General features: G+C 63.8%; 1 protein-coding gene across 3 annotated transcripts in view; it reads left to right on the top strand.

The window, feature by feature from the left end:
• TRAPPC10 (trafficking protein particle complex subunit 10) overlaps positions 1 to 20,687 on the top strand; it is a 36,846-nt gene extending 16,159 nt beyond the window's left edge. For all 3 annotated transcript variants that reach the window (XM_037524866.1, XM_054700245.1, XM_037524867.2), the window contains 16 exons: positions 3,049 to 3,195; positions 4,297 to 4,411; positions 5,070 to 5,146; positions 5,667 to 5,758; positions 6,610 to 6,750; positions 7,003 to 7,115; positions 9,561 to 10,075; positions 10,571 to 10,712; positions 11,774 to 11,932; positions 12,385 to 12,614; positions 13,235 to 13,335; positions 14,091 to 14,217; positions 15,014 to 15,184; positions 16,603 to 16,780; positions 17,358 to 17,552; positions 17,836 to 20,687. In XM_037524866.1, the coding sequence (XP_037380763.1) occupies positions 3,049 to 3,195; positions 4,297 to 4,411; positions 5,070 to 5,146; positions 5,667 to 5,758; positions 6,610 to 6,750; positions 7,003 to 7,115; positions 9,561 to 10,075; positions 10,571 to 10,712; positions 11,774 to 11,932; positions 12,385 to 12,614; positions 13,235 to 13,335; positions 14,091 to 14,217; positions 15,014 to 15,184; positions 16,603 to 16,780; positions 17,358 to 17,552; positions 17,836 to 18,074 (2,742 nt within the window). In that variant the 3' untranslated portion in view covers positions 18,075 to 20,687. The remainder of the gene's footprint in view (positions 1 to 3,048; positions 3,196 to 4,296; positions 4,412 to 5,069; positions 5,147 to 5,666; positions 5,759 to 6,609; positions 6,751 to 7,002; positions 7,116 to 9,560; positions 10,076 to 10,570; positions 10,713 to 11,773; positions 11,933 to 12,384; positions 12,615 to 13,234; positions 13,336 to 14,090; positions 14,218 to 15,013; positions 15,185 to 16,602; positions 16,781 to 17,357; positions 17,553 to 17,835) is intronic.
• The last annotated feature ends 640 nt before the right edge of the window (positions 20,688 to 21,327 follow it).

Genomic DNA, 21,327 nt, shown 5'->3' with positions numbered 1-21,327 from the left:
TCAGGCCACAGTGGCTGCCGATAACTTGATAGTGCTGAGACTTCAACCCCTGCGCCAGCAGGGAAGCCCCTGAGACCCGTTTCTGAACGTGATTTTAAGGCGACTCTGGCTGGTCTTTGGACGCTGTGTCCCACTTCATAGACAGCTCACCTGGTGGACACACGGGTTGGGGTTTGACCATGGGCATTTTATTTCGTATGGACGGTTCTATGCGGGAGCCTCCAGGCAGCAGTGCACACAGCGGCACCTGCTCTGGGTGGGGTCTCAGCAGCCAGGGTGTGCTTGGGAGGCCCGTGGGCACCTACCTTAGCTGGCAGGCCGGGCCCTAGGCTCCTCACTTGCCCTGGCACCCTGGCCATGTGCACCAGGCAGGCGAGGGCCCTCAGAGGTGCTCTGGCACCTGTGACCTCTTTCCCCAGAAAGGTGCACGTGTGCACGTACAAAGCGTCCCAGGGTTTCAGAAGGTGCAGAGCCCATCAGCACAGAGGCCAGATTGCAGGACTTGTCTCCACTTCTCCTTCCCGCCGTGTGGCCACTGTCCTGCCCGAGAGGACGTGCGGCAGAGGAGCTGGCCGAGGGCAAGGCCCTGGTGAAGGCCACGGCACCCAGGCCACTTCCCCATCCTCCTGCCCACGACCCTGCAGCCGTCTGAAGCTGTGGACCCGCCCCGTGACATGCTGTGCCTTCCTGGCCTGGCGAGTGGGTCCGGGAGGCAGCAGGGATGTGGGCCACAGGGCCTCCGTGCTGTCGTGTCTTGTCCCCCATGGCCCCTTCTTGTCAGCATGTACCCAGTGTGGCAGGTGCGGGGAGCAGTATGTGGCGTTGGTCTCAGCTTTGTCCACCCCTTAGCTGCCTCCTGAGCGCCGAGGAAGGCACCACTGGTCCCCCAGAGGTGGTGTCAGAGACACCCAGTGTTCACAGCGCATTGTGAGCGGTTGGGCGACACCAACAACGGCTCTTTGGCCTCTGGGGCTCCTCTCGGGCAACGTCAGGGACAGGACCGAGGCCCCGTCCCTGCAGAGGTCTTCGGCTCCCCTCCCTCCGTGGGGGTGGCTGCTGGACGCTGCTCTTCTTTTCTTCGGAGCCAGGAACAGAGTCTTCCTCTTCTTGCTTCTTCCTCTGGAGACTAGTATTGTGTCTCCTCTTCAGGCGCTGGCATCTCTCCCTCGGCTCCCCTGGTCCTGGCTTACATCCTCTTTCAGGGAGCCCACCCGCACGTCCGATTGCCCCATTTCCCTGTCAGCTCCCGGCTCCCATCTATTGGTCCAGTCCACGATCCAGGAAGTGCGCTTCCCATGACGGCCCGGAGGCGCACCTGCCACGGAGACCTGTGGAGCGGCAGGGAGAGGCCAGCCCTGCTGCTGCTGCTCCCGCCACTTAGCCACCGGGGTCTGCTAACAGAAACCTCCACTTTTTCTGTCCGTTTGCTCTGAAATTAGCCTCTTTGCCGGCGTCCAGATGTGCTTCACGTGGGTGGCGTCCCCATGTCCAGGTCTGTGGCCGGGAGGGTATCGTGCTGAGGGTTATGGCACGTGGGCCGAGGGGGCTTGGGACTCGCCGTGGCTGGGCCGGCGCGTGGCTTCTCTCAGGAGGAGGCGCGGGTGCAGGAGCGTGGCGGGCACGCTGCGCGTTTCCTGTGTGCTGCTGCTGCAGCGGCAGGTGCTCTTTGCTTCCGTGGCTGCCACCGCAGACGTGGTGCCTGTCTGGCTGATGGTCAGTTGATTTTAAGCTCCCTGGTTTAGAGTAGAGACGTGTGGTGTCAGGTGACAGGATAGCCAGCCCCCTGGTGCCCCCTGGGCCGCGCCTCCTGGGCAAGTGCCCCCTCAGGAGAGCAGGGCTCGGAGACGCTCTGCTGCCGACTTGCGTGCGGACAGGGGCTTCCGATGCTGTCCCCCGCCCCCTCGGCATATTCTCTAGAAATCCTGGGGACGTGGACGAGTGTTCCAAGGAAGAGCCGCTGCTTGCGCGACGGCTGAGATTCCCGTTGGGTCAGAGGCCCGCCTGCTGCCTGCCGGGCCCGGTGCCGTCCCCGCGTGAGCAGCGCAGCTCGGAGTCGGGCAGCCTGTGGTCCCTGTCCCGCAGTCACCATGTGTGCCCGAGCAGGGCTGGGGGCAGCGTCTCCGCGGCTGGTGGTCTGTGTTGGCATGCGGCTGCTCCGCGGGCCCCCTTGCGCCCAGCCCCGCTGCCCTGTCTCTTGCATCTTCAGTTTGAAAAAAGCGTGGTGTGAGGATGTGTAACCGTGGCCACGCTGCCGAGCAAGAGCATCCCTAGAAGGTCGTTGCACACGTGATCCAGGCCCGCCCTGCCCAGGCCAGCGCCCTTTCCACTTCCCCTCGCACTGCTGCAGCGGCAGCGGCTGCTCTGTCGACACGCGCCGGGGCAGGCCAGGAGGTGGCGCTGGGGACGTTTCCGCGGATGGAAGAGGCTGGTGGGCGGTCGTAGGCACGCAGGCGCCTGGCGGCTGGGCACCCAGGGGACCGGGAGAGAAGGGCGCTGTGAGCCGGGCTGCGCGGGGGCCTGGCCGCCGGCAGTAGGAAGTGCTTCTCGGCGGTGAGGCTCGGGCGGACGGGCACAGCACCGCCTGTGGCCTCAGCCCCCGCACCTCGTCTCCTCCCCTCTCCTCTCCCTCCTGCCCCTCCCCGGGTGACTCCTTGGCCACCTCCTGATGTCCTGTTTTGCGTGTGAGTCTGCGCGTGTGGTGAAGCAACAGGCGCCCTTTTTACAGACGTGGTCATCCTGCTGCCGCCGCTCGCCCCGGCGCCTGTGGCTCTTCTGAGCTGGTCCGCCCCGGCCTGCTGAGCTGAGCGGCAGCCACTTCGCAGACCGGGATTAAGCGACGCCAGCCGGCCTGGGCTGTTGAAAGTCGAGGTCGCTGGGGAGGGCGGGCCGGTCACGCCCGGGCCAGGCCCCTGCCTTCTGAGTGGGGCTGGTGTGCTTTCGCTCGCCCTCCCTGCCCTTGGACTCTGGCAGGCGCCGCACCCGGGTGGGGGGGGGGCACCTCTGGGGCCTACTAGCCATCCCTGGCCCCTCACGTGCTTGTGCCCCCAGGTCTCTGTCCCACCTGGTGCGCTGGACTGCTGGGTGTTCCTGAGCTGCTTGGAGGTGCTGCAGAGGATAGAAGGGTGCTGCGACCGGGCGCAGCTGGATGCCAACATCGCCCACACCGTGGGCTTGTGGAGCTACGCCACAGAGAAGGTGTGGGTGCCTGTGGGCACACGTGGCCCCTGGCTAGGGCTGGTGGGGATGTCGCATGTCTAGCGACCGCCTGGCACATGCCAGGGCTCGCCCAGCTGTGCTGCGCTCTGGTGAGCTCTAACTGGGGCGGGAGCGGGCGTGGGAAGAGGGTACCGTGAAGCGTGTGAGGTGCTGAGCTGAGTGGCTTCCAGCCGGGGGTCACCGCGTCCTGCATTGCAGCACACCTGCTGGGCGGGCTTTGCGTGTGCGTGCAGTGGAGGCCCTGGTCTAGGAGCCTGCCAGCTGGCGGTGCCACTCCAAGCCGCTTAGCCCTCCAGGGAAGGCGCATCCGAAAGGTCAGAGCGACTCCGTGTTCGCTCCTGAGAGGACGGCGCGGGGGACTTGGCGTCTCTTCCAGAATTTCATTGAATTTTGATTTTTATGTTTAAACTTAGAAGTGCTGTGCTGGCTTATTTATTTTTTTCCAAAGATTCGTGTATTTATACAAGCACTAGGGCATAAGCCAGAGGCGCAGGAAGGTGAGAGGACTCACCAGAGACAGAGCGGGGAGCAGAACAGGCAGATCTGCTGAAATCCACTGCTGAGGGGAGCAGCGGGGAGACAGGAGAGGTCTGCCGCGCCATGTGGGAATCTCCCTGGCTGGCCGGGAATCGAACCGGCACTGTAGAGGCTGCGGACAGCTTCACAGCTTGGCGTTCAACCGCTTGCACCACTGGGGAGAGGCCCGTGCTCTGCTGACTCTTTTTTTTTTTTTTTTTTTTTAAATAGAGGCATGTTTTACATTTGTTTGTTTGTTTGTTTATACAAGCACTGGGTACAGTCAGAAGCGCAGGAGGGCGAGAGAACTCACCAGAGCCAGAGCGGGGAGCAGAGCAGGCAGAAGGACCGAAGGACACTGCTGAGGGGAGCAGCGGGCGGCAGGAGAGGTCTGCGCCCCATGCGGGACCCTCCTCTGGTGGCCGGGGAGCAGGCGGGGATCGAACCGGCGCCGCAGAGGCTGCGGGCAGCTTCGCAACCCAGCGCTCAACCGCTGCGCCACCAGGGAGGCCCGCTCTGCTGACTCTTAACACAGAGTAACTGGAGTTGTGGCTTCCCTCACAGCTCAAGTCTCTGGGCTATCTGTGTGGACTTGTGTCGGAGAAAGGGCCAGACTCGGAGGACCTCAACAGGACGGTGGACCTCTTGGCAGGGCTGGGAGCCGAGAGGCCGGAGACAGGTACTCCACACTGTGTCTGCCGGGGGCCCGGACATGTGGTGGGCAGCATGTGGTGGGCAGCAGTTTGGTCCATTTAGCTGGAGTCCTGATGCTCTAAGTACTTTTATTAGTGAAACACCAATTATTGACTCGCCAACTGAATGTCTAGGATGTTTTATCTTCTAATAACACAAAGAAATGCCAGAAATAGTTTAAAAAGTTGGGAGGATTTTAAAATGAGGGGCTGCTTGCCCCCGGGGGCTCCTGAACACCCCCCCACTCCCCCCTCTCTGGTTCCTGGCGGTGTGGCCAGACCCCACCCCCTCAGCCACGTCTGCTGGTGAAGCACCGTGGGGCGCTCGTGCTCCTCGGGCACCTCAGAGGTGGGCTGAGTGGCACTGCCAGGAGCCTCATGCGGGGTGCAGGCTCTGCGTTGTGCCCTGCCCGCGGGCACCTCAGGCCACTTTGAAAGTGACTTACTGGAGGGTTTGTAATAAGTCCCTTTAAAGATCCTAGTCTCAGTCTGAGATAAAAGCATTAAGTGGGCGGTTAAGACAGTCCTGTCGACCTGTTGATTGGGAAAAGCGTAAGGACGGTCCATCGGCACGGCTGTTTGAGGTGTCCGCTTGGGACTGGACATCATGGGGGAGAACAAGGACTCCTGTTTCTTTTCTTTCAGCCAACACAGCTCAGAGTCCTTACAAGAAACTCAGAGAAGCATTGTCTTCAGTAGAAGCCTTTGAGAAGCACTACTTGGTAAGGGGCGTGCGCACCCGTCCCTGCGGAGCTCCTGGAAGGTCGGGGCCTCCGAGGGCCCTTTGAGTTGGGTGTGCACATGCTGAGGCCTCCTCCTGTTGCCCTTTGACCTCGCACCAGTGCCCTGGGGAGTAGTGGTGATGCGAGGGGTCATAGCTATTTAGCCAGTGTGTCTGTTCTGCCTGGTGGTGAAGCGCTCAGTCGGGAAACGCCTTAGGCGGGAGCAGCACCCCGGCCGCCCCTCCACGCACCCGCTCCTCCAGGATGTTTGTCCTGCCCCCCAGGGGGGAGGGAGGAAGATCAAAAATGCTGCCATTTGGGAAGGAGCTTTGAAAAGCTGAGCTCCTGGGCATTTATTGCCATGCCCGCTGCTCACGCACACACGTGTTCCCGGCTGCGTGTCCCAGCGGTAGGCGCGATGAGGAGGCGCGTGTCTGGCCCTGCTTCAGCCCGGGCAGGCAGACCGGGCCGGCCCGCCTTCGCGTGGACGCACAGTCACGCGCTGTCCCGCTGTCCGCAGGACCTGGCCCACGCCGCCATCGAGATGTACACCAGCGTCGGCAGGGTGCGCTCGTCTCGGCTCGTGGGAAAGGACCTGGCGGAGTTTTACATGTAATGGGTCTTGAACTTGCCTTTGAGTCTTACATGTCTCGTGCCGTGGTAAGAGACGGGGCGGGTGCGGTTAGTAGGAAGCGCGCACAGACCGTGGGGCGCAAAGCGCAGGCTGCCGACCCACCGTTCTTTTCAATTTTCTTCTGAAAATCAAATGGAGAGTTTTTCGGTGGGTCGCCCTCAGTAGCCCTTACTGATCCCGCAGGATCGGCTCGGTTAGGTTAGCGTGAGTCACTGTAACAGGCTGCAGTAAGAGCTGTGCAAAGGAAACATGCACCGGGCGCGCGCGTCGCTGGGCCGCGGCTGCGCTGTGGCGTGGGGCGCTGCGATCCGCTGGACGCGGCGTGAGGGCTTGGGGGCTGCGTCAGTGGCAGGTAAACTGGGACTCAGATTCTTAAATATTTTGTCCTGTCACACCTTCTCGAGTTCACAGCTAGAGTGTGCGCTCCTGTCGAGAAGCGTGGCGTAGCACAGCTGCATGTGTCTGGAGGGGCGAGGGGCGGGCAGACTCCAGAGCAGACCGCACTTCTGGGTGCTGCTGCCGCGGCCTGCGATAGGCGGGGGCCCCACGGCGCGCCCCCCTCAGCACCAGGGGGAGACCTCCGTCGTGGGGGAAGGGGGTTAAGTTTCCTCAAAAGACACCGTTTTGAGATGCAGTCTTCAAGTCTGTCATCGGTAAAGGGAATTTACCGGCTGAAGCGAGAGAGGAGGATTAGGTGGTTGACTCAGGGGCTGGGTCAGACGGTGCCCTCCGGAGGGCGCGCCGTCTCCGGGGCGCGGGCGGTGGGGGGGGGGTCTGCACGTGGCGGCGGCGTGGCCACTAATGAGAGCTCTGTCTGTTGATTTGCAAGGAGGAAAAAGTCTCCACAAAAGGCGGAAGCTCATCTTCAAGGGGCGTTGAAGACGTACCTGGCCGAGGGCTGGGCGCTGCCGATCACGCACACGCGAAAGCAGCTGGCCGAATGCCAGAAACTCCTCGGACAAGCTGAAAAGTATCCTTTAAGGCCCGCGTCTCGTGCAGCAGGGGCATCGCCGTCTGCATGTCCCGGCAGCGCCCACGGCCAAGCGCTCTGACACCTCCGGTTCGGAAGCCCTGCGTGTGCGCGTTCGCGTTCGCTCCTGGTCAGCTCCCAGCTCCCAGCAGCCCTCTGGCTGGCTGGCTGGCGGCTCCACGGGCAGGATCTGCGCTGTGCCGCGCTCCTCGGGGTCAGGCCCTCTCCTGCCCCCTTGACTCTGCACCGCAGCTACCTGCAAACCAGCAGCCTCCTGGCCAGCGACAGCCACTTGCCTGAAGAGGAGCGGAAGCACTTCTGCCAGGAGATACTCGACTTCGCCCGCCGGCAGACGGACGGCCCCGGTAAGACAGAGGGCTCAGGCCTGCCCCTGCGGAAGCTTCCATTATCATAGGCAAGGGAAAAGACTGATGCGCTGTGGAGCGGCCGCCTGGATCTGGTCGCTCGGTGCATGATTTTTATCGCTGACTAAAAGTTCTTTACCCCACGCGCGCAGGGCAGCAACACTTGCAGTGGTCTTTGGGCATATCTGCGTTAAACAGGAAATCTGGCTGACAGACGGCTGTGGCGGTGTCCGCAGCCTTTCTAGGGACGTGCCTGCAGGCTTCAGGCCCAGGCCAGCCTGGGTGCCGAGAGGCCCGGCTGCACCTGCCGCCTCCTCCTTGGTGGCCGTGTCTGCAGCTCCCGATGTTCTTTCCCGCTCTGGCCACGCCCGACCCAGGCCGCAGGCAGCCGGAGCAGCGTGTGCACCCCTTGGCTTTGTCTTTGACCCAGCACCGCTCCCGCGGGCGGGCCCTGCTCGTCTGCCTCCTGGCCGCCCGCCGCCTTTGCCCTCGGGCGCTCGCTCCCTCAGCCCCTGGCCTCTGCCACTGCCGCATCCTTCCCTTGGTGTGCTGCCGTCGCGTCGCTGTGAGAACAGGAGTTGCTTTCTGTGCCATCACTTTCTGAGCCAGCTTGCCAAGGCTGGAGCAGCGCAGCAGCGCCTGGGTTGGCGGCCCCTCTCCCCAAGCCCCTCGGAGGGCTCTGTGGTCCCTGCCCCAGTCTCGGGCTCCGGCCCTCCCTGTCTGTCTTTCCCGGCTGTGGTGTCGCCTCGCTGGAGCCGCGTCCCAGGGCGGGCGCCGCGCTGCCCAGCTGGGGCCTGGGTGTGGCTCCTTTCCTTCTCCTTACCTTTTTCCTTTTGCTAAACTTGAGAGCAATTTCCAGACCACGTGTCGCACCCCCCGAAGCAGCTCAGTCCACACCTTCTGAAAAAGCACCCTGAGGAGCTGGCGAAGATTGCCCCTTGCCTCTAAGCAGTGCGGGTTTAATCTCCACGTTGGCATAGATTCCTGTCAGCAGCATCAAGCAGGCCTCCTGGACAGCGGTTGGTTCTCGGGTCTGGATTCTTTCACTTAGAACAGTTCTTCTCGTCTCTTTCTCTTTTCACACCTTCTGGGATGTGACAGCTTCTGGGACAGACTCGCAGGCCTCACGGTCCTCACGGTGCCCGTCTGCAGGGCGCTGTCCAGCGCCCTCAGCCATCACGGCCCCCGCGGGACATCCCGTCCCTTCAGGCGGAACCCTGAAGGGTTTGCCTGCCGCCTCTGGCCATCACGCGCCTGCTGTCAACACCTGCTCAGGGGCCGTGAAGTGCGGTCCTGCTTGCTGTGCGTTGCCGTGTGTCTCCTCGGGGGAGCCTCTTCAGGAAGGGTGGCTGAAAGGCAGTCAGCTCCAGCTGCCATAGCAAAACCACATCATTCCTCAGCGCTCCGGAGGCCAAAAGTCCGAGACCAAGACCTGGTGGTCTTGTTTCCTGGCGAGGCCTTTCTCCTGGCTTGTCCTTCTGTGGCATGGGGAGAGGCGAGCCAGCGTGAGTGTCCTGTGAGTGGACACGGGTCCTGCCAGGAAGGGGCGCAGGCTCGTGACCACATTAGACTTAGTCTCGGCCCAGCTCAGTCTGCAGGACAGGCTGCTCGACTGCAGGTTCCTGAGGCTCTGGCTGTGGCCGGTGTGGCTGCAGACAGCTGAGTGCACGTCACTCAAGTGGGCCTCGGGGTGGTTCAGGAGCAGCCCGCATTGCGTTGTTGGGTTTTTCTGGCTGCTTTGCCGTGCTGGGTGTGGGCGGAGTCATGTGCCCGTCTGCCGAGTGTGACGTGCGGGCGGGAGCTGTGCCTTGCTGCCGGCGTCCAAGCATCCGTATGGCTGACATCTGCCGCGGCCACGCGCCGTCTCCTTGTGATTTTATCACCTGGTGCTTAATGAATATGTGGGGTCAGTGCTGTTGCCGTGGGGTTTCCTAGACGAAACCGGGCGCCTGTAGAAAGGGAGTCCGAGCCACACTCTCCTCCTCGGTGACCAGGGCTGGCTGCGGGGGCTCCTGTGTGGCTGGCTGGCAGAGGCCGGGGTTCGCATCCGGTCCTCAGGCCTCCACTCCTCTGGCGCGTCGCTCTCCGTGGGTGGGAAAGTGCTGGAATTCCTTGGGCTCGTCACAGGTTTTCCTTAAAATTGAGGGACCAGTTCATTTGTATTTCTCTTAGGTTTGCCAAAACAGAATTTAGACACCCGAATGTCCTCAGAGGGCACGATTTTCAGGGGCCAGCTGCGCACAGGTTGAGAGCTGCTTTGGAGCCTCGCTCTGTGGCGCGTGCAGATGCCGCAGGGTCGGGAGCTCTCAGCCGCCTGTGTCGTGATGACACGTAGCTCCTGCTTTGCGGTGTGTGTGCCTTCTGACTGGTGGGGCCCGGAGTCCGGCGCCGTGTCCCCTGCACCCGGCCTGGCTGGGCGTCAGTGAGATGCCGCTCTCGTTGCAGGCCGCCAACTTGTGCTCCCCATGCACGCCTTCGCCCAGCTGCGGGAGCTGCGCTTCTGCCCGCCCAACGCCGTAGTGCACGCGGGTGGCATGCTGGCCGTGGAGGCCACTGTGTGCAGCCGGCTGCCCAGCCCCATGCTCGTGGAGCAGGTCGCCATCAGCGTCCACTTCAGCATCGAGAAGAACAACTACCGGAAGACGGCCGAGTGGCTCACCAAGCACAAGACTTCCGGTGGGGCCGTCAGCTTTCCCACGGAGCCCTCGCCGTCCCCCGCACCCCAGGGCAGCTGGCCGGCACTGGAGCTGGACGAGATGTTTGAGAGGAGTCCCCCCGACAATTCCTTGAGCACCACCGGGATCATCTGCAAGAATGTCCACATGCTCCTCCGGAGGCAGGAGAGCGGTACCCCTGGGGATGCCCCGGCGGGCCTGGCTCTGGAGACGGGGGCCCACACGCTCAGGTGCAGCCACGTGACACTGCAGCCGGGTGCCAACCGCATCACCTTCCAGACGCAGGTGGGAGGATGGGGCTTGGCAGGGCCGGGGCAGCCTGGTCCCCGGAGCTGGGGGGGCCCGGGCTGGAAAGCCCCTTTGCTCACACAGTTTAAGGCAGCTGCGGGGTTTCAGGGGGTGCTGACGTGCATCGGTGCGCACTCACCGGGCTCAGTTAGGATCTTACCCCTGCATGGACGTGCAACCCCCAGAGGAGGAGGTCTCGGCCTCGTTATGTGGGCCATGGTCCTCTGTGGCTGCACAGCCTGGTGCTGGCCCCTGGGTGCTCCCTGTGGCAGGGGTCTAGCCTTGGACTCTCCGCTTGGAGAGTGACGGGGACGCAGGGTCAGCTCCGAGCCTCGGACCTGGAGACCCTCCCTGGAGAGGCTCAGGCTCCTTGACAGGCCGAGTGTCTTGGTCCCAGCACCGAGCCGGGCACGGAGGGTGGGGAGGCTGGCGGCGACTAGGCAGCAGGGCTCAGCAGCGGAGCGGCTGCCCCAGCGCTGGCCTCTGTCCTAGGCCCGTGAGCCAGGTACCTACACGCTGCGGCAGCTGAGCGCCTCGCTGGGCCCGCTGTGCTTCATCCTGCCGCACCTCTACCCGCCCGTGCAGTACGACGTGTACTCACAGGAGCCGCAGCTGACTGTGGAGCCGCTGGCCGGTGAGTGCTGCCCGCCAGGCCCCGCGACATGGGTCCGGAGCACCCTGGGTGCTGCCCTGTTCTCCCAGGGGCTGTTTTCCCAGCGCTGCTGGCGTGTGTGAAGCGTGGCCTGAGAGTTGGGGAAGGGGGTGGCCCAGTGATTGAGACCCCCTCTGGGCACCTGGGCGGCTGAACCCCTGGTGCTGCGCTCTGGTCAGGAGATCCTCCTTGGAAGTGTCGCTGCAGCCTGACCCTGTGCGGTTGGGGGCGTGGCGGCTGCCCTGTCCTGTCCTTGGGTCGGGCTAGTGTGGACAGGTGGCTGTGGGCGGCGCTGGGTTGGACCTAGCTGCGCCCCACATGCTCACCCGTGTGCTGCTTCCCTTTGGGGACAAAAGCAAGGGACGCGTCTGTCCTGCCAGATCTCCCCGCCCCTCAGCCTCCTCCGCCCTTGGGCTTGCCCTGCCAAGGCCGTCTTCAGGCACCACACCCAGCCAGCCTGTCCACGGCCTCTCGTCAGAGCCGCTCATGCCGAAGGGCCCAGCCCTGTTGCTGTGAAGGCCGGAAAGCGGGGGCCCCCCAGCCTCCCTTCACCTTGGTGCCCCCTGCCCCAGTGCCCTCAGCCCCTCCCTCACCTATTTGGCCCATCTTGATTCTTAGCCCTGCTCCGTTCTTCCTGCGCTCGCTGGGCTTGGAGACCTCGGCCTATCCCCTCGGGCAGGCCGCAGTCAGACCTCTCCTCGCACTGCCCTGGCCCCGAGCCCCTGGGCTGTCCTGAAAAGGCGAGGGTCGGGCAGCGCTTGAGCCTTCAGTGTCGCCGCAGCCTGCTCCTCAGCACCGGGGCCTGCTTTTCTCGCTTACTTGCGGCATGTCGATTCTTGCGACCCTCCCAGACAGTTGTCGCTGCCCCTGGCTCTCTAAGCCTCCCCGGGGGTGGTGCTCAGCAGGGGCCGCCTGGGATGGAGGCGAGCAGTGACGGGGGCAGGGAGTGAAGCAGCCCCCGTGAGGCAGTCCCTGTCCCGAACTGGAGCCCCTCCCTAGCAGCTCCTGGCCGGTGGCTGCTAACTGCCGTCTTTCCCTTGCAGAGAGCCTTTTGGCTGGTATTCCTCAGAAGGTCAAGTTCACCGTCACCACTGGCCATTACACGGTGAAAAATGGTGACAGCCTCCAGCTCAGCAACGCGGAAGCCATGCTCGTCCTGGGTCACGCCGAGAACAGAGCCGTGGTTTACTCTAACGCACGAGGTGAGGCGCGTCCGCCTCCCTGGGCTGTGTCCCCGGGGCGGGGCAGTGCCTGCTGGGCAGCTGTCCTGGGCAGACTGAGCCTGCTTGCCCTCCTGAGTGTGCCGTGGCCTCGGGCCCGGCCTGTCCCTCCCTCAGATGGCACCGGCCAGCGAGCTCCTCGGCACTCTCCCTCCCCCAGTCGCCAGCCAGGAGGTGTCAGATGGGGAGGCCCCTGCTGCCCTGCGGAGCTGTCTGTGGGGTGTCCATGAGGGCCCGCCCCTCTGCCTTCGCGGTGCCAGGTCTGGCGCCGCCCCTCCTGCTTGCTGCCCCATCTGGGCCTGTTCTCGCCGTCCTCCTCCTCCCGCCCGCCACCTGCCTCCGCGGGCAGCAGGCTTGGGCTGTCACGGCTGCCCCTGGAGGAAGGTGCGCGGGGACAGGGGGTGCGTCCCAGTGACCTTTCCTGTCTTTCCTAGAAAAGGCCTCCGAGGCGTTGCTCCGGGTCCAGGCGTCCGACAAGGTCACCAGCATCAGCCTGCCTGCCGCGCCGGCTTACCATGTGATCGAGTTTGAGCTGCAGGTCCTCTCTCTGCCTTCAGCTCCAGCTGTTGCCCTGGAGAGGGGCCTGGTGGGGGCGGCTGAGCTCCCCGGGCAGCACAAGGACACGCAGGGTGCTGCCCCCGGCATGGTGACCACGGACCACAAAGTAAGCAGCCACGCCAGCCCGCGTGGCCCAGGGGTCTCGGAGTCTGGGGTCCGGTCCCAGCCTGCGGCGCTGGCACTCGCTCATGGGGCTGGCGCTGTCTGCGCCTCAGTGCTCTTGGGTGAGATGGTCGGCGCTGACGCGCCACCCAGTGCGAGAAGACTGGGCCGCCTCTGGTGAGGGAGTGTGTGTTCCCCTAGGTGCTGGGTTTGGGCGCCTGGTCAGCAGTTTGGGAGGGAGATGGGGCTGAGGCCCGTCCCCCAGAGTCCGGCTTTGCGCTGGGCTCCTGCCTGCCTGAGAGCTCAGGCCCTGCCCCGGGTCTGCAGTCGGCGGGCTCGGGGTTGAAAAGCCACCCAGGGTTCCTCGTGCCTGACCCGGCGTGCGTCCTGGGGCTGTGGGCAGCCTTGTGGAGAAGGCGCCCCCAGTGGTGAGCCAAGGGGCCAGAAATACAATGGAGTCTCCTTTTGAGAGGGCATGTCAGCACCAGCCCAGAGCAATGGCCCTTGCTGCCCAGAGCTGGGCCATGTGGCCCTCGTGCAGGAGCGCAGCCCGTGCTGGGACCCTGCTCTGCCGCTCTGGCCACGCGCCTCCGGGCAGCCGTCTCAGTCCCTGCTCCTCCCCAGGTGTCCATTGACTGCCCCTGGTCCATCTACTCCACTGTCATCGCGCTGACTTTCAGCGTGCCCTTCAGAACCACGCACGCTCTGCTGTCGGCAGGGACTCGGTAAGGGCGCTCTCGTCGGCCCTCCTTTCCCTGAGGGCGCGTGGCCCGGGTGTCCTGCGCCCTGCCTGGGCGTCCCCAGCTGTCCCGGGGGTGGCCACGCGGCTGCCTATGGCAGGCAGGCCCCGAAGCAAGGCCTGCTCGGTGGCGACACCCCTTTGTGCCCCTCGCCCTTTTGGCAGCCGAGACCTGTTGGCAGCCTTGGCCGTCCTGGGCTGCAGGCACACCTTGACCGTCTTCCCGAGTCACCCAGACCCCGCTGCGTGTGGGCCTGGGGGCATCGTGACGGCCCCATCCCCCAGGTGTTCCCTGCGTCCCCTCTGCTCCAGAGGCTCAGCTGGGTCAGTTCAGCCCCGGACAGGCCGCTTGGCCGGGATCCTGCGTCAGGAGACGGTGCCCCCTCCACCCCCGAGCTCCGGCCTCACCCTGCAGTGGGAACAGCGGCAGGGCCACACTCGGGGACGCGTCGTCCCCGTTGCTGAGGCGGAGCACGTGAGGCCCCTGGAAGCCGGCGGCCTCGCTGCCCCGCGGACACTGCTGCCGCGTGGCGCTCTCCCGCCCTGACCTCATCGCCGACAGGCGCTGTCGGGGGCAGAGGTCTCTGAGCTGTTCCTTGGGGGCAGTGCCCACGGTCTGCTTGTCCGTTGCTCTCGCTCCTGCGGAGCCGGAACGGAAACGTGCGCGGCTCCTCCGCCTTGCGGCAGCCGGGAGCTGCAGTTCCCAGCATCAGGTTCGCGTGTGTGGCTTCTCTGCTTCAGGAAGTACGTCCAGGTGTGCGTCCAGAACTTGTCAGGCCTGGACTTCGAGCTGTTGGATGGCGACCTCGTGTGTGCCGGGCCCGGCCCCGACCTGCAGCTCGTGCTGCTGAACACACAGCCCCGGCAGGTGCGTTTCCGACTGAGCCCACGCGGGGCCTGGCCTGGCGAGGGGCGCAGGCGCTCGGGTGCAGGGTGGGTGTCTCACGGGCTGCCCCGGCCCAGGCAAGGGTGCTGCGGAGCTGTAGGGGGCAGGGTCGGGCTTGAGTCTTAGAAGCCCTGAGCCTTCAGCCTGCCCTGCTGGAGGGGGCCTCTGTGCGGGTGGGCCTTGCGCACTGCGTGGAGCTGGGGCTCCCGCCCGAGGGAGGGGATGGGGCCCTTCCCCCCAGCCCAGGAGGACGCCAGCGGCCCGTGCACGGATGGCCACGTGCAGACTGGCGTTTCCCTGCCCGGCCACGCCTGTCTTTAGGCAGGACGTGCTGACGTTCTGGAGACTGAGGTTTTCTTGACGGGTGGCTGGTGTGTAGCTCTCAGAGGCTGTTTCCCAGGTCCCAACTGACGGTGTCGGGTGTCCCCGGCCGGCTGTGCTGGGGTGTGGACGTGGGCGTGAGGCTGCGCGCTGGCCCCCGGTAACGGGTGTGGCTGCAGTTTCCCTTTCCGTTGTTGGATGCGGTTTCTCGTCTGGGAAATGATGGGACCCTAGAGCTCATGAACAGCCTGTGCTGTGACGTGGACAAGCCATAACAACTAAAACCCTTTTGGCCAAATCCATGCGTCTCCTTGGGGAGAGTGCCAGCAGGAGGAGCCCGCTGCGGTGGGGTGTGGTGCTGACGGCTGCCCCGCCTCTCCCCAGCCCGGCTGATGCGCACCTGCGGCCTGGAGGGGCTCCTTCTGCCCGGCCGCGGTGACGCCCCCTCTCTCTGCAGCGCGTCCACAGCGGGCAGTCCGTGTATTTCGTCTGGGAGCTGAGGTGGACGCGGGCACCACCCACCTCGCTGCAGTGCCGGTTCTCCGTGGGATTCTCGCCGGCCTCGGAGGAGCAGCTGGCCGTCTCCTTGCGGCCGTACACCTACGAGTTCCACGTGGAAAACTTCTTTGTATGTGCTGCGTCGGCTGTGCGGGCGTGGGCATGCTGGGAGGCGCCTGCTGGCCTGTGCCATATGCAGACCGGGCAGGAGAACTTGGTGGCGGGAGGTGGTGGAGGAGGGGCTGTGCCGGCCTGGTCCTCGGGGCAGGACGTGGTGGCTGTGCAGACCTGCCACCCCTTGCCTTCTGCGCCCTCTGCCAGGGGCAGGGCTTCCACAGCCTGCAGGTGGCACGCACAGAGCTGGCCAGGCCTCCGCGCATGGGGTATCGGGCGGGCAGAGCTGGAACTTGTGGCTGCGTGGCGTCTCCTTCGCTGCCCTTGGCTCTGGAGCGGTGCTCGGACTCCAGCTCTTGAGACCAGCGTGCTGGGGAGATAGGAAAGCCGAGCGAGGTGGAGGAAAGGCCTGGTGGCCGCCCACCCCACCCCCCGACTATACTCTGGGACCGGGCCTGTAGGTGCACCCTGGAAAGGCGGCATGTCATGGAGGCCACGTGCCCTGCGCTTCAGCCGCCCCAAGTGCGGGCGGTGATCAGGTGGTTTGTGGGCTGAGGGCTTGCTCTGGGTGCTCCCGCCCTCCAGGGAGGGCCTGGCCACGCCTCTCGCCCCGACACCCAGCTGTACACCAAGCCTCTGTGTTCTCTGACCGCGGTCCCCCCAGCGAGGGCTCTTGTCACTTGGCTCTTGTCACTTGCTTCCATGGTCTGGCCACCCAGGTCCCTGCCTGCTGGGCTGCCCCTTCGATGGCCGAGTGCCGTGCCCTCGCATGGATCTGCCCACGCGGGCCCCTGGCCGGTGCCGACACCTGGGCAGTGCTCACCCTGCAGCGCTGGGGCCTAGGTGGCTGCCGTCTGGGCATTGAGTATGGGAGCCGCGGTGTCGTGTGCTGGCTCGGGGCTGTTCTTTCAGAGATCACATCCCTCCAGCGACGTCACGGACCCGTGTCCCCCTCCCGTGCCTGTCCCGCTGTCTTCTGGCTCTGCTGTCCCTGGGGTGTGACGCGTCTCTTGTGCATTTCCTAATGGCCGGTGCTGCTGGGTGTTTTCTTTGCCTCTTCTGTGGAAAGACGACTCTTCCCAACCCTCCCTGTGCCTGGCAGGGCCGCTTGGCACCTGTTTCTGAGGCGCGGAGTCTTTTCTCGCAGTCCCCCCTCGCCCCATGTGCCATGCGGGCCCCTCCCACTGGGCCGTCCTGCTCTCCCAACCGTGTCTTCATGTGGGGCCACCGGCCCCGCTCTCCAGCCCCTGGCTAGGTGGAGGGAGGTGTCTGCCAAAGGCCCGTGCCAGATGGTGCTCCTGGGCAGACAGGCGAGGGCAGGGGAGGCCTGACCAAGCACTCCTGCCCCTTCTCCATGTCGGGGCGGCTCCAGGGCGGCCTCACCCCCACATCTCTTGAGCCGCTCATACTTGCCTCTTCTCTGCCTCTGTGCAGACGCTGTACGACGTGAAAGCTGCGATCTCGCCTCCCGCGGGCGCGGAGCACTGTCGCACAGGCTCGCTCTGCTCCCTGGAGGTGTCTATCACGCGGCTATCCGACCTCCTGGAGGTGGACAGGGACGAAGCGCTGACCGAGTCCGACGAGTATTTTTCGACTAAGCTGATGTATGAGGGTAGGTCCGGGGCTCGAGTCCTCGCCGTGCCCGAGTGGCCGTGAGCGCGGGCACCCTCGCCCTCCCAGACGGTGGGCCCGCGGCCGAGGAGGGCTTGCCGCAGTGACCGGCACTGCTGCGGGGGACCTGGGCGTGGGCTTCGGGCGGTGGAGCTCCTGGCCTGGGTCCTCTCCTGACCAGGGTGGCCCAGCGTGGAGAATGGGTCACGCTTCCAATGCCCGAGCCTGGCCCCTTCCACGCCGGCCCCTCCTCTGCGGCCCCCACATCCCTGTAGCCCTGCCCTGGCTGGGGCGCGAGGTGCTGGTGAGCTCGCTGTGCTCTCGGCCGCCGCCCGTCTGGTGCTCGCCTGTCAGCTCCGTCTGTGCGGTCTGGGGCTGGTCTGAGGGCAGAGCCGGGCTTCAGCTCCCTTCCTGCCCCCACCCTGAGGGCGTGCCTTCTTGGAGGCGTCGCCCTGGCTTCTCAGGCGGCCCCACCTAAGGGCCCAGGGTGGTGCCAGCGCGGGGCCTGCCATTGCACTGGAGACAGCTCTGATTGGCAGGAACCCTTTCCTGGGGCGGAAACAGTGGTCTCGTTGCAGTGGTGGACAACAGCAGCAACTGGGCGGTGTGCGGGAAGAGCTCTGGCGTCATCTCCATGCCGCTGGTCGCCCGGGCCGCGCACAGAGTGCACATGGAGGTGATGCCCCTTTTTGCGGGCCACCTCCCGCTGCCCGACGTCAGGCTGTTCAAGTACCTCCCCCACCACTCCGCGCACTCCTCACAGCTGGACGCCGGTGAGCCTCTCCCGGAAGCGCACGGCTGTGTGGGGTGAGGGGTGCCCATGTGGAGGGTTGGGGTGTACCTGCTGCCGCGAGGCTTGACCTTCGGCCAGACCTAGGCAGGCCACCAGGCGCGGCTCCTGCTCAAGAGGGGCTCTGAGGGCTCGGCCCAGAAGGCTCTTGGGGGCTGTCCCGCCCATCCCCGGCCCGCGGCGCGGCTCGGTGCGGCCTGTCCTCCCCAGGCTTGCCCGAGGGTCCGTTTCGCTGTGGCCGCGTCTCATAGGGGCATGTGTTGCAGATAGCTGGATCGAGAACGACAGCCTCTCCGTGGACAAGCACGTGGACGACCAGCTGGACAGCAGCAGCGTCAAGAGCAGGGGCAGCACGCACTCGGCCGCCAGCAGCGAGCACAAAGGCCTGCCCATGCCCCGGCTGCAGGCGCTGCCGCCCGGCCAGGTCTTCAACTCCAGCGCGGGCCTGCAGGTCCTGGTCGTCCCCAGCAAGGATGACCACGTCCTGGAGGTCAGCGTCACATGACCGAGCCTCAGGCGGCCAGCCCGCCAGCCCGGCGCGAGCCCCTGGAGGGGCCCGCGGACTGTCTCCCTCGCGACGTTCCAGCTGTGACCGGACTGTGGGTGCCGCCTGCCCAGAGAGGCACAGCCGAGTTCCGGCGCTGGTGTGTGTTGTCTGTGGTGTGGGGTGACCTGTTCTGTCCCCCTCCCCCGTCCCCACGCGGGTGTCCCGCCCCAGCAGCCTGCCGTTCGCCGGGCTTTGACGCACGTCCCTGTGTCTCAGACAGCGGGGCCTGCGTCTCCTCGGTGACATGGGGGTGCCAGGCGGGGCTGTGAGTCTTCTGAGGGCAGAGCGCGAGCCGGTGCCCGGCTCTGGGTCGTGCTTCTCTGGAATAACCCCTGTGAGGGCTCGGGGGAGGGTCTGAGGGCTAGGGTGGGGGCACCGACCCCTTCTGTGCCTTGGGATGTCAGGCGGGGCGGGGGGCACCGTTCGCTGGAATCGTTTGAAGGTACTTTACAGACAGACCAGGGCAGACCAGCGCCTCGGTCGGGGCTTTCGGGACGGTGCTGCCGGAGCCCCTCTCCCCGTGACGGTGGGCGAATACCATATGCACTTGAAATCAAATATATTTATTTTAGTTATCATTAGCGCCTGGGAGTTACTCTGTGGTGGTGGTTCCCTCTCACCTTTAAGTCTGCAGATGTGACTGTATGAGCAGTACTTTCTTTTGCACCTTAAGTCTTAGAAATCAAGAGGTTCCATTTGAAATGCAGATGCGAGGGGCCCCGCCTGTGCTCCTGGTCTGTCATAGAGGGGGTTCGGGCACCCTCCTGGCCGTGCGCCGCGGCCGCGCCTGCCCACACAGGGACTTGCTTTGGTTGTAAATTTAATTGTACATATGGTCGAGTTATTATTTTTACAAGTACAGACTAACGGATGTAATGTTTATGTATAAGTTGCACCAAAAAATCAAGGATCAAATAAATGTGTTTGTTTTTACTGGCGAGCGAGTCACGGCTTGTACATAAGTGTTGTGTGAACCAGCCCTGCCCGCGCTCCAGAGCCCCGCCTTTCTGTAGTGTGCAGTGATGCTCCCGGCCCGCCTGCTCCGGGGAGGCGCCGCTCGTGGACCCCCTCAAGGGCGTGTGGCCTGGGCCTTGCTAACCGCTGACGCCCGGCTGCTCCCAGGGGCCATGCCTATGCCGGGTCGCCCAGGTCCAGGCGAGCGGAGCCCAGAGCCGCTCCTCTTGCCCGTGAGTGGCCCTGAACTCGTCCGCCATGGTGGGGGGCCTGCTGTCCCAGGCCCTTTCATTCATAGAAGCTGGAGGCATGTAAAGAAGGTAAATACTTGTGTGTTCAATGAACCCTTCCAGAAAGTTTCCTTAGGTGCAGTTTAAAACAAATACACTTAGCCAACTAGTCAGGCAAACTAGAGCCAACGACTCCTTGAAAGACGGTCCAGGTTTCCTGTCAACACTGGCGATGGCCCTGCAGGTGTGCCTGGCCCGCAAGTACTCGGCCTCTGCGGCGGCAGCCATCGGGGCGCCTCTGGCCCGAGTGTGGCCTCCACCCAGGGGCCCCCTCTGGGGCTGGCCCCGTGGCCGCTTGCCAGGCGGGGCTGTGGTCAGTGCTCAGCTTATTTCTGTTTGGTTTGCACGTGTGTCTGGATGCCACCCCAGGATGAAACGCCCTCTTGGAAATTTAGAGGGTCTAGAAATGTAGCGGGGGCCCCAAATGTTCGTGGTTTCTTACTGTCTAGAAATTGAATGAAATCAGATTTATCTCTCCCTAATTACCCACAAGGTCTTCTGTGAATGGGTGCCTCTGCGGTCTTTGTTTTTTGACAAAAGAATGTCACCTAAAACTTTGTCATTTTTGATTAAAAGACTAATTGGATTTTTGTTGTGTTAAAACTACGTGTCTGGGGTGGAAATGCAGCGCCGGGAGAGCTGGACCAGGGAGGAGCGCGCCTCTCACAGCGCGGCCGTGGCGCAGATGTCCGGGCACTTGTCAATAGTAAGAAACGAAAAAGAAGATGAGGTATAATTTTAGTGAATTTCACGGGGTCGCCTGTGATTGGAAAAATTATAACTTCTGATTCTCATGTGGAATTGCGGTCCTGTACCTGAAACGCCTCCCCCTCCCGACCCGGGGTCTCACATCCTGGGCGGTCCTGTTGCGGGTTGGTCAGAGGAGACGCCCCTGGAGGAAACACAGGCTCCCGTTCAGTTTTTCTTTAGGGTTTCAAATTCAGTTGCAAAATGAAATCAAACACTCGGGCTGTGTATATAAAGTGAAAAGTTACTTTTTATAAAGGAACAAATAGGCTGACCTAAATGTTTTATCGTGAACTGTGATCTTTATATCCTCCATGATTTCAAATTTTCTTTTTTTGTAAAGATGTCCCTTTCTCTGAATTCATTCATCCTGTGTGGACTGAAAGACTCGGGGGCGGGGGCTGCTGGATTCTGGGCCTGGAAAGGGGGCAAGGTGGGGCTTGGGTGCTGCAGGTGTCACTTCCGTTTTCATGGTTTACTGTGAAAGTCATTTCTCACATCATTCTGTAACATACTGTTAGATTACAGCGTTGTATTAAGACTTTCAAATGTAAGTATAATCTAAAAATACACATTTTAAGAAGACACAGCTGTTTCGACTTCATTCTTTCGCTGTGGAGTGTGTGAGGTTAAGGAGTCTTCCTGACCCGTGTTTCTGAGTCGGCGTGGATTATTAATGTGGGAGGACGGGGCCTTACGGGTTTTTCCTAACCTGCTGCCCATTATCTCAGGAGCTTGAGGTGTTGAAGTGGTCAGGCATTGGTGGACATGCTCGTCCACTGCAGGCTGACCAGTCGCAGCCGGGTGATGTTGGGGAGCATATTTCTCACCCAGGGGTGGTTCAGTCTGCTTCCTGGCGCCCTTGAGTTATCCAGAACCTCCTAAGTAGCGTGGCACGGGACCTTCTCACCTTCGCGAACGAAGGGGTGGTTTGGGCAGCGGGACGCAGGCCCCGTGCCAGCTGCGGGGTCCCCAGTCCCTGTGTCAGCCGCAGGGGGAGGCTGGGTGTCCGCTGGGCTGGGGGCGTGGCCAGGCTGAGCCTCCGCCTCTGGGGCGGAGCCGGGGCGGAGCTTCCCCGCGGGGCGGGGCTGAGCCTCCCCGGGGCGGGGCCGGGCGGAGACTCCACCCTCGGGCGGGGCCGGGACGGACTCCCCCTCGGGGCGGGGCCGGGGCGGAGCCTCCCCCTCGGGAGCGGGGCGGAGCCTCCCTCGGGGCGGGGC

Source organism: Talpa occidentalis, unplaced genomic scaffold (genome assembly GCF_014898055.3).
Source record: "Talpa occidentalis isolate TD23 unplaced genomic scaffold, MPIMG_talOcc4v2.1 talOcc4.4, whole genome shotgun sequence".
NCBI classification, from domain to species: domain Eukaryota; kingdom Metazoa; phylum Chordata; class Mammalia; order Eulipotyphla; family Talpidae; genus Talpa; species Talpa occidentalis.
This window is presented reverse-complemented; position numbering and strand designations above follow the sequence as displayed.